The 17,683-nt window shown below is 38.8% G+C and overlaps 1 protein-coding gene across 1 annotated transcript in view; it reads left to right on the forward strand.

Moving 5' to 3' along the window:
- LOC130546608 (CXADR-like membrane protein) overlaps positions 1 to 16,525 on the forward strand; it is a 46,759-nt gene extending 30,234 nt beyond the window's left edge. The window contains exons 2-7 of the mRNA XM_057321972.1: positions 6,281 to 6,438; positions 7,364 to 7,562; positions 9,292 to 9,459; positions 10,735 to 10,857; positions 12,741 to 12,882; positions 13,225 to 16,525. Of these exons, the coding sequence (XP_057177955.1) occupies positions 6,281 to 6,438; positions 7,364 to 7,562; positions 9,292 to 9,459; positions 10,735 to 10,857; positions 12,741 to 12,882; positions 13,225 to 13,573 (1,139 nt within the window). The 3' untranslated portion in view covers positions 13,574 to 16,525. The remainder of the gene's footprint in view (positions 1 to 6,280; positions 6,439 to 7,363; positions 7,563 to 9,291; positions 9,460 to 10,734; positions 10,858 to 12,740; positions 12,883 to 13,224) is intronic.
- Positions 16,526 to 17,683: the final 1,158 nt, after the last annotated feature.

Raw genomic sequence — 17,683 nt, forward strand, 5'->3', positions numbered from 1 at the left:
TATGGACACAAAACCATATAATGAATACCATATAAAAGAAAATATCTTCTTTTGTGTTTCACAGTAGAAAGAGTCATAGATATGAGGATGCATAAATTATGACAGAATTTTTATTTTAGGGTGAACTATGCCTTTAACTAGATGAAGTTGCATCGTGGGTAGTTTCTAGGTGGTTTCTTAATGGCCTATGTAGGTTAAAAGAACATAAAGGATGGTTACCTAAGGAAACACCACTAAGTAGGTATATTTTCAGTCAATTTTCACTTCACATTTTGCGTCTAAGCCAGCAGCACTTTGGTCCACATGGGACAGCGAAACCCTGAACCTGACAGCCAAAGTGCGTTTGTATTTACTGCTGCGTCTCTGGACACTCGGTGTAATGCAACACCCGTCCATTGTGTTTTTTATAGCTCAACGGACCTATCGGGCAGTGCACGCATAAAATACAGCTTTAGTGTGGGTCTTCTCACTCTTGAAAGATGTTCACATGAGAGATTTCCGTCTTTCATGTGTGATATTAAACTTTTAAACTGTGCCAGTAGAAGCCCAAATCTAGACAGATAAATGCAGTTTAAATCAGCTTAATATGAAGCATGTTCTCGCCTCTTTTTATGTATCGCCTCTCAAATACACACACACACACCTCCCTTTCCAGCAAAGCTGAGCTTCCACAAGAACAGACTTTAAAGAAAAACAAAGAGCTGTTTGCCTTCTTTGATTTTCCCGATTTCCAGACTCCCCTTTACGCTCCAGATGTCTCGAAATCTAAAAAAAATGCACAAACAACTAAATTTTTGTGTTTTTTAATCATTGTCAGTGATGCTTGCTGGTATGTATGATGTGGGAGTGCTGTGGGTGATTGGATTGCATTTAGTTCTTCATCATTATTTATGTCTTGTTTATCAGTAAAATATTAGAACATCATTAAAACGAGATATAATTACACGAGAAGCACAACAGTGCAACATAATGACACTGAAATGTAACTTAAATTAATTGTTTTTCTTAACTTATTTTTTCTTGTTCGTAACTCTCAACCTCACTGAATTTTGTTAGATTTATGCAGGAAAAACAAAACTATTTGCTAATGGGGTAAACAATGGGGTAAACAAAAAAGTTAGAATATCTTATATAACTTCTCATTTTAATTTATCTTGTTTTAAGGATGCCGAAATATTTTTTATTGGAATACCAAACCTACTGATAAAAGACCCACTGAAAGTCCTTGAAATGCGCAGCTTTTTCGATATGTTGGCATAATTTCCGTTGAAACAGTAAGTTAGGGTGGGACATATTGAGTGGCTCCTCCCTATTTAAAAAGCTTATTACGCTTAGTACACCTCATGGCCTGGAATGTGATAAGATAGTTACAGTCTGATGTCATTGAAAATCTTTGATCTGTGTAGAGAACCGCAGGGAGCGAGCTAGCATTTTAGAACTTCCGGTTCCATCACCCCAAAGTCAATGGGTTTTGATTGGGTTTTTGTTAAATGTTAAAATAAGGTCTGAGGTTAACAGTGTAGTCTGTTTTTAGCCTTATGTAAGCTATTTACTTGAGTCAGAAGAGACTGTCACATTATAGGATAATACAGTATATACAGTATAAACCTGCATTGACAATAACCGTGATATTACGTAAAAACCATGATGATGTATATTGTGTTAATCCTACACATGTGATAATATCGTAAATAATTCAGCAGTGGTTAAATTTTTTTCTCCTATCCTTACGCTTGAATTTTAGGTGTGATTTCTTGGCCAAAAAAGGGAGAAAACCACCAAATAAACAAAATTAAAGATGATTTTGACTGCTTGTTTATTAAAATAAAACATTGAAATTAGGGCAGTCAAACGATTAATCGCATCCAGAATAAAAGTTTGTGTTTACATAATATATGTCTGTGTACTGTGCATATTAATTTTGTATTTATAAATACAAACACATGAAACATATTTAGGAAATATTTACATGTGTTTATTTATATTTACCAATAATTGAAATTATATATAAATGTTTATTCATTTTGAGATTTTTCATAAATATATGCATGTATATGGCACCATGTCTTTGTTTGGACTTTTTTTTCCTATGTATCACGTTTTTGGTCGTGTTTTGTATAATGTGTTTTAGTCACAGTCTGTCTAGTCTTGTTTGTTCCTTGAGGAGCATCAGGATGCTGCTCCTTAAGGAGGGGCTTCTGTCATGGTTCTGCCCCACCTTGTCTTGCTTCTCTTGACCTAGTGGCAGAACCATGATAGAACCTCTTGTTTTATGTGGAGAGTGACGTTTTGTCCCTGATGGTCTTCCACTCTCCGGTGTGGCGTCTCTGTTCCCGCCCTTTCGTCTCCTCGTTATTGTTTGTTAATTAGTTCATGTCCTGCACCTGTCCCCTCTTGATTTATCCCCTTTATAATGCCCTTGTGTCTTCTGTCTCATGCTGGTTCATTGTACTGTGTCGTGTTTGTGTAATGTGGTGAGTTCCTGTCTTTGAGTTAGTTTATTTTATTTTGTAGTTGTGATGTGTTTTAGTCTAGTCCTGTTAGTTTAGTTAGTCTTGTTCCTGTTTCCATGTTTGTTACTTTACCCCCACGTGAGTCTTTGTTTTGTTGCTTATTATTTATTAAAATTTGTGTTAACCCCTTACCCGCTGTCTGCACTTGGGTCCTCTGTCCTTGTCTTCGTGTCTCTCACCACCCATCGTTCATGACATGTATGTGTTAATAAATACAAAATTATTATGCACAGTACACATATATATATTATGTAAACACAAACTCTTATTCTGGATGTGATTAATCACGATTAATCATTTGACAGCCCTAATTGAAATACGTATCATGATAATACCATCACCAGAATGTTCGGCGATGATATCCGCAAAGTGAAAATGTGATACCGTGACAGCCCTATTGTGAATTTTGTCAATTGTTTTAAGCACACTTGTTTGGATGTCCTTAGTGCTATGTAAAATATCCATAAAAGCCAAAAAATTGCCATTTTGCCATTTTGATTTCATGGTGATTTTTAGATTTATCTTTCCTGCCGTGTGCCAGAAAGTTCTCATGTGTTTTTTGTTGTTGTTGTTGTGGGGGGGATGTTGCACTTCTGAGCTGTTCTGAATGTTTTTTAGCATGTTGCTATACCCAGCCCAAATTCAAGAGTTCATACTCTTCAAGACATGATATGGTTGCCAGCTCTGGCTTGGCTCTCTCCTTTAATATACGTCTACGATTTCAAAGTAACAGCACACCTGTATCATTGAAGTACACACTTACTGTAATACTCAAATCCTTAACCCTCAGAGTGTGGACAATAATAACAGTCACGCTGCACCGGCAGCACTAATTGGATCTCAGCAGAACCAAACATCGGATTTTTCTTTCAGTTTCCTCCTCCCGCTTTAAGTTGCTATTGGGTGGGAGATCACAGCTATCTCCCGCGGCGAAGCCCAGGAGCCAGTGTAAAGACTGGGAAGGATATGCACCGTGACTTTGGACAGTTTGAAGGGTACGAATGTGATGTGCGCTTATTGGCTGCTCTATAATAAGATTGCTGTGATCTGCAGGGAGGAGAATTTACTGGAGCACAACTCCCCCTAGGGCATCTTCATAGAAATCTGCTTTTCCACCAGCTTTTGGTGCATCTCGTCCAAGCTGCTTGGTTCCTATTGTTAATGAGCCACTCTCCAGATTCTTTTCCCACCCCAGCCTGAGCTTCAATGCGCCAGAAGGGGCCAGAAAATCTCTGAAACTGATGGTAGTCCAGGAGAGGCAGAACATGACGGATGAACGGTAAACCGTTCCAGTTCTGCTGGCATTACCACGGCCATTTTATCCCAAGCCAACAGGAACTGAGCATGATCTGATCCACAAGTCCCTTTCTTACGCTTTAAAAATGTTCAACTGTGAATTGCAACGCAATGTGCGGTGCCCAATGTAATGTTATTTGATCTGAATTGAAAAAAGTATTTCGTTTTAATTTCAAGATGATAACTACACACTCATATGCAAAATCTACTGTTTGATGTCTATTTATGAATTTATTTTATGAAGCGTTCATTGAGTACTAAGGTACAATTTCATTCTAAACAAATCCGGACAGTCTGCTATTCAGTGATTTTTTTCATATTTAAGTCCTAGACGTCTGGCTTTTTCATCTCATCTCCAAATATAAAGTGCAGCATCAGGACACTTTTTATTATTAAAACTTCTCACTTCAAGTGTTACTCTGTTAATCTTAACTTCGAGGCAGCGAACGCCAGATCTCTCAGATTTTATTGCGTATCAAAGAGATTTTCATGACATGCAAATGAGGATTTATTTGATCTTATCTTCGCCTTTGAAGAATGACTGCCTATTCTGATCATCTCTAATGTGTCCCATATTAAAGCTCTGGCCTGCGGAATTCACCTGCTTCTGTCAGAGCCTGTTTTAGCTGCCCTGCATTTTAACCCATTTAATACCAACATAGTGTGTGTAGATGCTTGTGCAGAATAAACGGAGAGCCAGATGAGTCTCTTTCGTGTTCTGAAATAAAACATGATGTCGAACGGGAAAATGAAATCTATTTTTCAGTTATTAAATGTATTGTGATGTGATGAGCGTGTTTTCGAATAACTGCAATGCTAAATGTTAATCATGTGTTCTTAGACATGTGTAATAAGATAGAAGAGAGATATATTTAGCTCACACAGGGACATTAAGTGCTGAACCTTGAAAGTAGTCATTTACTCTTTCTCAAGGTTCTTAAAGGGACAGTTCACCCCCAAAAAAAAATTCTGTCATCATTACTCGCCATCCAGTTGTTCCAAATCTGTTTGTTCTGATGAACGCAGAGAAAGATATTTGGAAGAATGCTTGTAACCGAACAGTTCTTGGCCACCATTGACTACCATTGTAGGAAAAATGCCAATGGTAGTCAAAAGTGCCCCAGAACTCGAGGGTGAGTAAATATGACAGAATGTTTTTTCGGGTGAACGGTGCTTCAGTGGGAAGTGTCCAAGTGTACAGATAATGTATACATTTATTTCTGTTGAACTAAACATGTAGTTCATGTTATATCTTACACTTCTAAAAGAGAATTCTCCGAATATTTGGGTACTTTATGCACGTTTGAAATGGCATGCCGCCTACCTGCTATTTTTACAGAAAGTAATATGCACTATATGCACCGTATCCACATTTTCTGCCTGGAATACCCAGTTGACTTACAACATTTTTAATGTGCAGCATTTACCCAAAGCAGCCTGCGGGGAATATTCCCGCAATGCAATTTACTTGACCTTCCATTTACAATGTGATAAATGAACCAGAAGCAATATTAATGATTTCTAGATGCCAAGCGCTTTTCTGTATGTTTGACATAAAATAAAATTTAAACGGCACGATAATGTTGTATTTATTTTTAAGGCCGTAACAAGAATCAATCACTATAATAATGTTTGAAATGTTACGTTGTGCATACTGTTTCATAAACAATGCACCAAATATTTCATTTGAAATATAACACTGACTTTCTTGTATACTGCAAAGACATTTGATAAAATAAGTGTCTCAGGTGTAGTTGTGTGCTTGTCATAACCGCGCACAGGCTCTGTGGGCATTATTTCTGTGATCACAATGCATGCTGGGAATTAATTTGCTTGCCCTTCATTTAGCCGCCTCCCTGCGTTAATGCGGAGAAGTTCAAAAGCAAACGGTGTTTAATACCGTAGAAACGCTGCAGGAGTTTCACTCTCTGCATGGCCACAGCTTTTTATTGCTTGATGAGTGGAAAATGCCTCTTGATGGGAAAAGCTCAGAGGCTGAGTCAGATTGCGACAATTGGGTTTATAATACACATTCTGCGCACCCAAATCAGTGTGTTATCTATATTCAGTGTTCGAATCGAAGCATTTCAGCCCTTTCATTTCCAAAAAAAACCCCCTAATGCTCCATTCTTGCATTTTAGAGCTGATTTTCTGTTCAACGAGAAAAGCGGCTGCTTAGCTGTTAAACCATTGTCCAATTCTAGGAATTTATGTGCCGATTGTCTCCGCAGAGCCTCTGCGCTTAGTCTTTGGCCTTGGGCCTGAATCGTCTTCTCTCGGTTCTGGAGATTTGTGCCGCTGTGCCCTTGTGTGTGAGGATGAATAGAACGAGTGGATCAGTCGCACAATATCTCGGCCCGCTTCGAATCCCCCAATCTACCTCTGCATCCTGCAGTAACGATCGTCCTGACCACTCCCTGGCATCGGGCCTTAACCACTTGCTCTCTCTCTCTCTTTCTCTCTCCTTACAGTATTGCTGAGTGTGCTTCAGGCAAACAGCCAGACGGAAATGAAGAGGGTGGTCGGTGACAACGCCACGCTGCCGTGCCACCATCAGCTGTGGCAGGCCGACATCTCTCTGCTGGACATCGAGTGGATGCTGCATAAATCCAGCACACGGCAGAAAGTGGTAAGATGTACCGCCACTGCGACAGCGTGCTGCTGATGCTGGCCTTTGCCGATCGCCCGAGTCCCTGATCTGCACTGCAGTGCTTTCAACGCTACCCAGGCGTTTTTTTATGATACTGTATGATGGGAAGGGTTATCTATAGACTGCAGTGTTAAAACCGCTCACATTTAATATGTCACCGGTTTCCCTCGTATCACCCCCAACAATTACTTTTATGACCTCATGGAATTGGCCGAGGGACAAGTTTAGCATTTTAATCTGGCCGCGGCTCAAGTCGGTCCCCGAGGTGCTTTCTGACACAATGTAACCGACAAGAGGGGTCAAACCTGCACCTTCAGCCAAATAAACTTCCTGCCAGTGACGAATCATTTCAGAGCTATTTTTCTAGATGACAAAGCACGCAGCGTGTCACAAAAGGGAGAGGTGGGTTTGAGCGCCACGGTCTGAATGTGCATAAGTACCTAATGGTATGTGCTGGGTGGCCAAAAGTGATGTCCGGATGGGATATTTGTACAAAATTTGTTTTTATTGCCCCCTCAGGTTAGATAAAACCAAAATATGGGTGTGGTGACGTGACTTTTTACAGTGTACTTTTGCCTTTAAATTTGCAGAACATACATCATTTTTTTCCTCAAAATTCTCCTTGAAATAAGTAAGAAAAGTTGAAGAAAAAGTCAAGAAACATTAATCAGCTAAAAGGTCAGTTTCTGGCCAGCTGAGTAGCTTTGCTTTTGTTTTGTGGAAAGAAATGAGTCAGGGAAACCAAAAGACTTTATGTAACCAAGCCTGATTCAAAATGACAACAAAATTTAGCACCTACTTCAGGCATGGACCGTGACTCAACCCTCACCTCTCGGTCTCAGACGCCGAGTGCCCTCAGCGCAAAGAATTTCACAACATTAATCTGTTTTTCCTCTCCTCGCAGTTGATCACATACTTCGCGGGTCGAATCTATAACCCCAACGAGAGCGAGGCGGGGCGGCTGTCCCTGACGGGCGACTACCTGAAGGGCGACGCTTCGCTTATGATCAGCGACCTCCTGCTCACCGACTCTGGAGAATACATCTGCAAGGTCAAAAACGGAGGAAAGTACTACTGGAACACGGTCAACCTCATCGTGCTCCGTGAGTTTTTGGCCCGCGGCTTGACTTTAATTAACTGCCTTCGTAGGCCCAGAAAACGATAAAGGCATGACAGATACTTATGCCATGGAGTAAGGGTCCAAAAATAGCACCAGGACGTCATCCCTTTGCATCGAGTGAGAGTTGCGGTCAATCTTAATGTGAAATAATATTCTGTGACATAATCATAATTCTGTGTATTAAGATAGTTGTCATTTATCTAGTTTAAATAAACCACTTTGAAACTATAGCTACAAAAAACGTACAATTTGATGTAGGGCTGTGACAATATCAGATTTTCGCTACACAATTATTGTGAAAAAAAACGTAAATTAGTCTATAGACTGTCATAAGTGAAGTAAATTGTTACAATATCTGCTAAAATGTTTTTTAAGAAACAATGTAAATTCATCTTTAATTTCATTCATTCGTTGTTTTGTTTTGTTTTGTTTTGTTTTGTTTTGTTTTGTTTTGTTTTGTTTTGTTTTGTTTATAAATTAATTTTATTTTTAAACTGTTAAACAATTTATCTTCACAATTAGAGCAGAATTTATCTGCCTAATTATTTGCGACAGCATTGAACTGGAATCAATTATTTTACACTAAATACCTTACTGATGTAAAACTACACCCGTGAGTCAATAACAGTGGTGCTACATTTAACCAAATATCTCCCTACACAAAACTCATAAAATACTGCACAGGGATGCACCTAAATTGCCACTTTTAGTTTGCTGTTCCTCATTCAACACGTACCATTGTAAACTCCATGACTTGTTAAATAAACAACCCTCGCTGCGCAAAAACATTATCCTTCTGCATTTTATCCATTGTTTTTTTATTCCCTCGTTCGTCCGATAGCCATACAAAGACATTTAAGAGCGCCGCAAATTTACGCATACATTTGTACAAATGGCTCGCGGCTCCCAAACGACACGTTCGATTCCGAGGGACAAACATTAGCATTTGTCTTGTTCAACACAAAGATAATGGCTTGGCAGACGACTGCAGCTTCCTCGGCGTGCCGTAAGTGATCCTGACAGTGTCGGGAGATGGAGGGGACCTGCATCCCACTCAGCGACTGTAATTGCATCCCCCCCGTGAGTGCCGGGGCAGAATTGTCCTGGCTCAGCAGATAGAGGCGGCGGGAGCAGATGCTGATGGCCGGGGTGGGAAGAAGCGGGGGGTCGAGAAGTGAGCGGTGAACGGGTTCTTGTACAGATTCATGTTATAGAGATCGGTGGCATCACGCTGGGTTTAAAGAGGTTCTCAATGTGGGGAAAACTGATTTGCATGGGGAAGAATGAATGAGAGGGCAAAAGTGCATGTGTGATTGTGTTTGGTGTGCGAGAGTAGAGATCTGTCTTTGCTTACGAATGCACATAACATAATAATCCATCATAAAACGTATGGCCATTGTTGCTTTGTGTGTGTGTGCATCACTTCATGCTGTGTAATGATATTTACTGAGCAAGATATTTTTGTATGCTATGTATCAGCGGGCAAGACTGCTTTAAATTGTTGTGAGCACTTGTTTGTAAAAATACACAATGGCACCTAAACATTTTTTTAAGGAATTTTAATCCAAAAACATCTTCACATTTTTGAATGCTTTATTGTATTTCTCAAAGTAACAGTTTCATTAAATGCAACATTTTGATTATGGTCATACTGCAGAAAATGTCACGTTTTAATCTTAATGCATGTGTGTTGTGTGTTCTTTAACATACAGTGAAACCGTCAAAACCACGCTGCTGGATGGAAGGTCGTCTCCTGGAAGGAAGTGATGTCAGAATGAGCTGCAAGTCTACAGATGGTTCTGACCCCATTAGCTACAAATGGGAGAGAGTGTTGGACAAGGGAAAATATGCTGGCAAGCTGCCGCCTTTGGCCCTCATAGGTGAGCTCATGTTAAACACCTGTTAAAATGATTCTAACATGGACATCTTGCATTAAATATACATAAAAAATAAGAAACCACTTAACGGTTGTTTTCAGTCTGAATTGACTATTTATTGGTGTGTGATTGATATTGTTTGTTTCATGCTGTCACATTTCTCCCAAATTCCAAATAAAAATATTATTTTTTACGTCGCGCAAAATTGCAACCAGACAAACTGTCCAAATAAAGAATAAAAAAAAATACAATCTTTTCAGATCTTGCATACTGCAAAGAAAAATGTGTCATATTAAAACAACACAAAACTAATATTTTTAGATGTACAGCATTTAAGAAGAGCTTACGAAAATGAATATTTGAAGGAATAACATTGATTTTCAGTCGCAGCTTTGATGCGTCCTGGCTTTCACAACGCTTTTGGGTGACTTTACGTCTGTTATTTACAAGATTTCAAACATTTCTTAAGAAAAGTGAGAGGGGTTTGTCTTTAAAAACTCACATTTGGTTGCATGGTCATCTCTTGGTAGTTGCTCTAAGTGACTGCATACTGACCAAAGTCAGCTTTCATGTCTACATGATATTTTGGTCCTCAGATGTGGCACGTTTTTTTAGGAGTAAAGAAGTCAGATCTCTCATAAATGTTATAGCACACCTTTCCTCAACAAACCAGATGATTTACGTCTAAAAATGATGAGCATTAATAATAATGATGCCTTAGCAAGCACCGCTAGTAATTATGGAAGCACATCTGTGCCACATTCACACATCCTAATGTTTGCATCAATCCAAAGATCATCTTTTGAGTGTGACCTGTTGCATATGTAATTTGTGTTGCTCCGATCACTTTATACTCCTCTTCTCCTGTAGAAAGAAAACGCAGCGTTAAGTTTATCTCGCAAGCGTGGGGAGTAAATCATGTGGACGTCTCCTCTCTGGAGGAGCAGAAAATAGATGAAGACACTAGAGGGCCAATTTAACACTGCAAGCATTCTCAAATTAAATTTACACCAATTCCATCAGCACTTTTCACCCCACATGCTTCACTACCTCCTCAATTAGCCCCTCTTATGAGATCGGATACGAGATATGACTTATGTGAAAGTAATGTACGCTCCTCGCCAGCCTCTTAGATCATTTTCCCGAACGCGCTCTGCTCAGTCACCTGAACGCTAACAGCGGCCTTTTCATGTCGGAAATGAGGTTTTGATCAAATGAGTATAAATCTGTGTAAAATATTGACATATCAAATATAATGAGTACCTTAATGTTTTGCAGATCTAAAGAACCCGGAGATTGTGACGTTGAGAAATTTGTCAAGGGAAAGCGCAGGTGTCTATAAATGCATGGCCAGCAATGATGTCGGGGAGGAAAGCTGCACTCTAGAGGTCAAAGTTCACTGTGAGTATCTATCGCTCTGTTTGATGTGTTCTGTTTGAAATAATACTGCACACAGCACAGTAAAGACTGCCTGATGTTTTCTAAAAATAGTTACCACAGTACACAGTATGCAACAATAAATGTTTCAGTGGTATGTCATAGTATTGTCATTTTATTTTATTGCATTGCAGGTTTAATGCAGCGTGTGATATCTAGTCATTATGTAGGAAATGTTTGTCGTTACATTATTTTTTCTTACATTACATTTGTTTTTTAATGTTGATTTTCCCCAAAAACGTGTTGTAGCGTTTGCCAGCCTTACTCAGCGAGTCACAAACAAGATTGCATTTTATATCGCTGCTTGTTTATTCGTCACACTTCGAAATAGAAGCCTAAGCTGAGAGGGATACAAAGTGTGCTCTGGTTGTATTGCACATGTTGGCAAGTGTAGTAGGTCATCTACACAGTACACATACATATATTTATGTACGCATACATACATACAGTACATACATACAGTAAAACTGTGCACAGTATACATATGGTATGGTAGTGTGATACTTGTGTGTGTTAAATAAGTCCATGCAAATCATATTTCTAAAGCATGAAATATTTTTGTCTGTCTTCATCTTCTTCAGTTCAACATTTTTAGTAATTACTGTCAACACAATTCATTGCTTTATCACTAACCCACAACCTGTTGTGCTGAGCGTCGCGATCCTTCAGCGCCATTTGTTCCCAAAGAAACATTCCCCTTTTTTATCATAGCGTGCACTGATTTAATTCCTCTCTCAGACAGCTCCGCTGCATAATTTAATATCAGATGATGGAATTAGAAGAAATAATTAATTATGTGGCTGTAACAGAAATTTATTCATGCAAAAAATGGCATATTATTAAAGGAAGAGAGTGAGTGCAGTACGTTGATTAATGCTCGGCTGTTTACTGGAGTATTCTCATGGTGAAATACACTCCTTCAGGTATCTGCAATGCAGAGGGACTCGCTTTTTACTGGTTGTTTGTTGGCTGTTAGGCTGTTTTAAGCATGAGATATTTATTTTGTATTTCTTTGTGAATCTTCAATAATAGTGTGTACCAAGTCTCTGAGTGTTTAAAATGTTAGAATAGAATAGAATAGAATAGAATAGAATAGAATAGAATAGAATAGAATAGAATAGAACAAGACTGAAGGATAGGATAGGATAGGATAGGATAGGATAGGATAGGATAGGATAGGAAAGGAAAGGAAAGGAAAGAATAGAACAAGACTGAAGAATAGAATAGAACAAGACTGAAGAATAGAATAGAATAGAACAAGACTGAAGAATAGAACAGAATATTACAAGACTGAAGAATAGAATAGAATAGAATAGAATAGAATAGAATAGAATAGAATAAGACTGAAGAATAGAACAGAACAGAACAGAACAGAACAGGATAGAATAGAATAGAATAGAATAGACTGAAGAATAGAACAGAACAGAACAGAACAGAGCAGGATAGAATAGAATAGAATAGAATAGAATAGAACTTGACTGAAGAATAGAATAGAATAGAACTAGACTGAAGAATAGAATAGAATAGAATAGAATAGAACTTGACTGAAGAATAGAATAGAATAGAACTAGACTGAAGAATAGAATAGAATAGAATAGAACTAGACTGAAGAATAGAATAGAATAGAATAGAATAGAATAGAATAGAATAGAATAGAACAAGACTGAAGAACAGAACAGAACAGAGCAGGATAGAATAGAATAGAATAGAATAGAACAAGACTGAAGAGCAGGATAGAATAGAATAGAATAGAACAAGACTGAAGAATAGAATAGAATTTATTGATACATGTGTTAATCATCACTAATTAGAATAAGTACAAAATTGAAACAGTCATTGTTCTACAGATGTCCGAGGCATGGGCGTGGTGGCTGGCGCCATAGTGGGCGTGTCCTTCGGCGTGCTCCTCATTATCCTCATCATCTGGCTAGTTTTCCGCAAAAAGGAGAAAAAGAAGTATGAAGAGGAGGATGCCCCCAATGAAATAAGGTAAAAGCATAAATAAACAGAAAGTAGTGCAGAGCCAGCAACAGGAAGATACACAATGCACACTTTTATCACTGAATATTTGATGTGTTGTTGCATTCGGAAACATGTCAGAACATTATTAAGTGCTTTAATATTTACCACGCTAAAATATTTAGGCCTACATAACAATTATATATTTTCCAGACCCTAAGTTACTAACAGTGTACATTTTTATCAGTATACGGTATGTGTACTTTGGGACTCAAACTCATGAACTTTGTGCTTCTATTGTAAAGCTACAGTGCCACATTTGTGAGTTATGTGATTGTGTGTGATCTCACAGTCTCTCTCTATGTTTTACAGGGAGGATGCTGAGGCTCCCAAGGCCAAGTTGGTGAAGCCCAATTCGCTCTCCTCCTCCCGGTCCGGTAGTTCTCGCTCTGGGGCCTCTTCCACGCAGTCTATGGTGCACAACAGCGCCCCCCGTGTGCCCAGGCCTCGACCGCCCGTTGTGGCTGCCGTCAAGGAGGGCGGACATCCCGAAAAATTCTCTCCGGTACCACCTGCGTACAACCACGTGGTCCCGAAACTTGCAGAGCCTGGCAGCAGCCCCAAACCCAGCCCGGCAAAGCTCAACCCAGGGAACCTGGCAAGGATGGGTGCCACACCTGTGATGATTCCTGCCCAAACCAAGGCATTCCAGACTGTTTAAGAACACCTGCGGACCAAACACACAAATACACACAACACACAGATAAACACACACACTGCAGTGCGCAGATCTGAAATCAGGAAAGTTTTCATTTCTACGTGTCAAATTCTTTGCAGGGATCAGACCATCCTTTTTTTATTTTGAACGTCGAATCCCTTTCATGTTTTCTATTGTCACGCTAAGGTTGACCTGAAGTGGAGAGGGGGGCTGTGACTTGTTACGTTATGTTTGAACAAACCGAAGCAGAAACACAGCTCTGGCTTTACCAAACATGTACTGTCCACGCTTGGATAAAATTGACAGCTTCAAAACTGAAGAAATATAGTGCTCTCGAGGACTCTCTCCAGCACCCGCTCATCCGCCCCACAAGGATTCACACCTGTCACTCATTTCCTCGGCCAATCGCCATTTGCCAGGCAGCCCGGCGGGCATTACACCTCAACAGCCAATGGCAGGTCACCCGCTGGGCACAGACGCTACGATTGGCCCCAAACATGGAGAACCAACAAAACAGTAGATTTGTTTGATCCTCTATAGAGATATAAATGTTCATCTTTAGTAGGCATTTATAAAAACTGCATATAAATATTGTGTTTAAGCATCAACTAGCAGCATCTAAGTCATTTGTAATGTGTTTCGTTCCCTTTAAAACGTTCATTTATAGCTGAAAATGTTTCTTTATGATAATATAAACAGGATCTTCAGTAATGGGGTTGATTATGTCGACTGGGAAATGCTTTGGATGTTTGGCTCCGGTTATGATGTCTGGTATTTGCAATTGAAATCATATCTCTTGTTGGTGTATCCCATTGGATGCAAGTAAGATGAGGTCGGTCCAGGCTTTTTCAGCAACGGTATGTTAGAAACGAATCGCTCCATTTTCAATCTGTCTGAATGATCTAAATGAAACTGAACGATCGGGCCCAAAACATGTTGCAGATTGCCACAGAATTGGAACGCACATCAGTTTTCAAAGTTTTCCGCATCCCCTTCCCCATGCATGTTTGTTTATTCAAAATTTTGCCTAATTTGATGATATTTTAGATACGTATGTAGTACTTTCAGCTCATTTAAAGACGTTTTGTGACATTTATATTAATTGCATACAGATTTTTCCCCCAAGTAGGTGAAGAATATCTGAAAAATTTAATGATCGATCAATGAGCTATCTTTTGAATGTGTTCAATATTATATAGCTGGCTTTTGGCGATTTTCATTTCTCTTTCTCTTTTAAGATTTTTGCCTTTTTCGCAAACAATATATTATTGTATCTGCAGTAGCTTAGAAACTTTCAGTTGTTTAAATAGCATTTACTTATTTTTCAACCAGCAGGTTAAAGGGATCGTTCACCCCGAAATGAAAATTCTGTCATCATTTACTCTTGTCGTTTTAAACCTGTATGACTTTTCTTTTTCTGAAAAACACAAAAGAAGATATTTTAAAGAATATCGGTAAACAAAAACTGTTGGTCCCCATTCACTTCTATTGTACGGACACCAAACCAATGCAAGTCAATGGGGACCAACGGTTTTCTTTTACCAACATTCTTCAGAATATCTTCTTTTGTGTTCTGCAGAAAAAAGAAAGTCATACAGGTTTGAAACGACAAGAGGGTGAGGAAACGATGACAGAATTTTTATTTTGGGGTGAACAATCCCTTTAATTTGATCAGCTCACTAATGTCATATCTAATCATTTGTTTTCAGTTTACCCTCTCATATTTTATACGTTTGAATGACTTCTAGTGCTTGTAGGGGTACCGGAATCCACGAACACACAACCAGCTGTGTTTTGAGACCACATTTAGCAACAGCAGGGGACACAACCTCGGTTTCTTCCCCCAAAAGAGACCGTCTTGTTTTTTATTTCATCAGAATGAATTAGATGGCTGAACAAGATGTCCGACCTGATTCAAAGTGACAGATCGTGTGGGCAATGCCTTTAAGGACAGAACAATGTTGTTTTCCCAGACAACCTGGGAATATCCCGATGCTCTATGCATGGAAAAAGACTTGTCGCAGCTTTTTATGCTTGAAGAGGCACTAAAGCCTGACCTTATTTATCTAAATCCTTCAAGAACTCTTAGGGTCAGCGCAGAAGAACACATGGATGAGCACCGAGTTTCATTGATTTAGCCCACAGCCCGGGCGATTCTCCGGCTTTGAAGTCTCTTTCGGCGCACAGGAAAAGTGAGGAGATGAAGTACGGAAGGGACTAATGTTTATTAGTCCTCCTTTGCCCCCCGCTGTGAATGTGCTGCTGTTGATATGTGCTGAGACGCATGGTTCAGCTGAGTTTGTGTTTGGTCAGTTCCAGCTGAGCTCTAATGTTAAACCCTCCGCATACAGTTGCTTGAGAGAATGTGCATCTAAACATTATTGGCAATGGACCTGCATGACACAGATAGCTAGAGAAAGAAGAGTATTTTGGCTACATGCTATAGCAGTACATTATATTCTAAAAGTCTTATAATGAAAAGGTTTTGGGTTCAAATGTTTTTGATGTAAATACAGATTTTTTCGTTCTCAGAACTTTCAACATACCGAATAAAGATTGAATGAAATGATTTCACAGCTGTGCTCTCTATAGTTTAGTCGGGTCAGTCTGATGTTTTAAGACCGCATGAGTAAGGAAACCACCAGTATTTTTGTAAATGTTACTGGTTTGTCAAAAGACAAAAGCCTTGTACATATTTCCCTTCATTTCAAATGTATATTTGTACAGTATCTTAATGAATTTCTTTTGGTTTGTAATAAAGCATTCAATGGCAAACCAATGAAGATATTGTTCTTTTGTTCATGCACAGTAGCTCAACTGGTGGAGAAATGTGCTCAGTGCTTCATTTAATTCCATGAAAATTTTAGGAACTACTGGAAGTTTGATCATTTTTTTCTATATACTCAGAAAAACCAAAGACACCCAGACAAAAACAATCTGATATAAGGTCACATATGAACATGTTTTGGATACTATATTGTATTAAAAAGAGAACATGGGTTTTCATTACAATCTATTACTACTTGAGTTGTTTACAGAAATATGTGCATCATTCAGGCTGGGTATCATCCAGCTCCTTGAGGTATCACCATGAGACGATCTATTTTGAGCTATTGGCTGCTTTTCTTTTTTTATGTTGTTTTGTGATGAGATATAAGAAAACAAAAGAGAGAAATTAGATTATTATGTAGGCATGATTACATTTATGTCTACAAAAATGATTTAAAAAATAGGTGTACACCTCAGATGAAACTATTTGTAAGATCATGCGAAAAATTTCAGTCAAGTGACCTAAACTATGAAGTGATAGTGTAAATACCAGGTGTTTTACTGTCATAAATAAAAAAAACTATTGTGTAATATTTCTATGTATTAGATGTATCTGTGCATAGGGTTTAATACAAATAGGGCAATTGCCAAGTGCAGCAGGAAACTGCCTTTCTTACATGATGACATTCATATTTCCATCCAAGATTTATGTTCTCTACAAAGCAAGTTTTGCTTAAGCTTCTGAAATTCTCAAGCGTCTGATGAGCTAAGAATAAAAAAAAAAGAGTTAATTGTTCATTCCTTAATCCTCCCATTGTGATGTAATTTCTCTCTCACTCTCATTGTGATTCAGGCATGTTTCTTCAGTATGCAGTCTAACAAATGATTGACGCAGAGCTCGTGAGCAAAGCTTAGGCATACAGAAGACTGACCCAGATCTGCAAAACAAAAGAAATATGTAATCCATTTTTCAATCGATAACTTTTTTACCTATTCGGTTCAGAGATACTTTGACGAAATATTTAATCTTTCTGCGCCGTCTTTATTTTATCACTTGTTACAGGATGATCATCTCACGAAGTGGTGTCAGTCTCAGTGCAACGGTGCCCTCTACCGGCCAATGTCTGCACTTACAGTTTACTGCTTCGGAATCATTTACATCATAGCAGACGCTTTTATCTAAAGCCACTTGCAAAATGAGGAACAATAGATGCAATCACGACAGCCAAAGACAAAATGGACAAGTGTCTCAGAAACTGAGCACAATTTGCTAAAACGCAGTATACTTAGCTGGTATATAGCCTATATGTTTTTAAGAATGGATATGATAGAACAGAAAGTGCT

Source organism: Triplophysa rosa, linkage group LG22 (assembly GCF_024868665.1).
Source record: "Triplophysa rosa linkage group LG22, Trosa_1v2, whole genome shotgun sequence".
In the NCBI taxonomy this organism is placed as follows: domain Eukaryota; kingdom Metazoa; phylum Chordata; class Actinopteri; order Cypriniformes; family Nemacheilidae; genus Triplophysa; species Triplophysa rosa.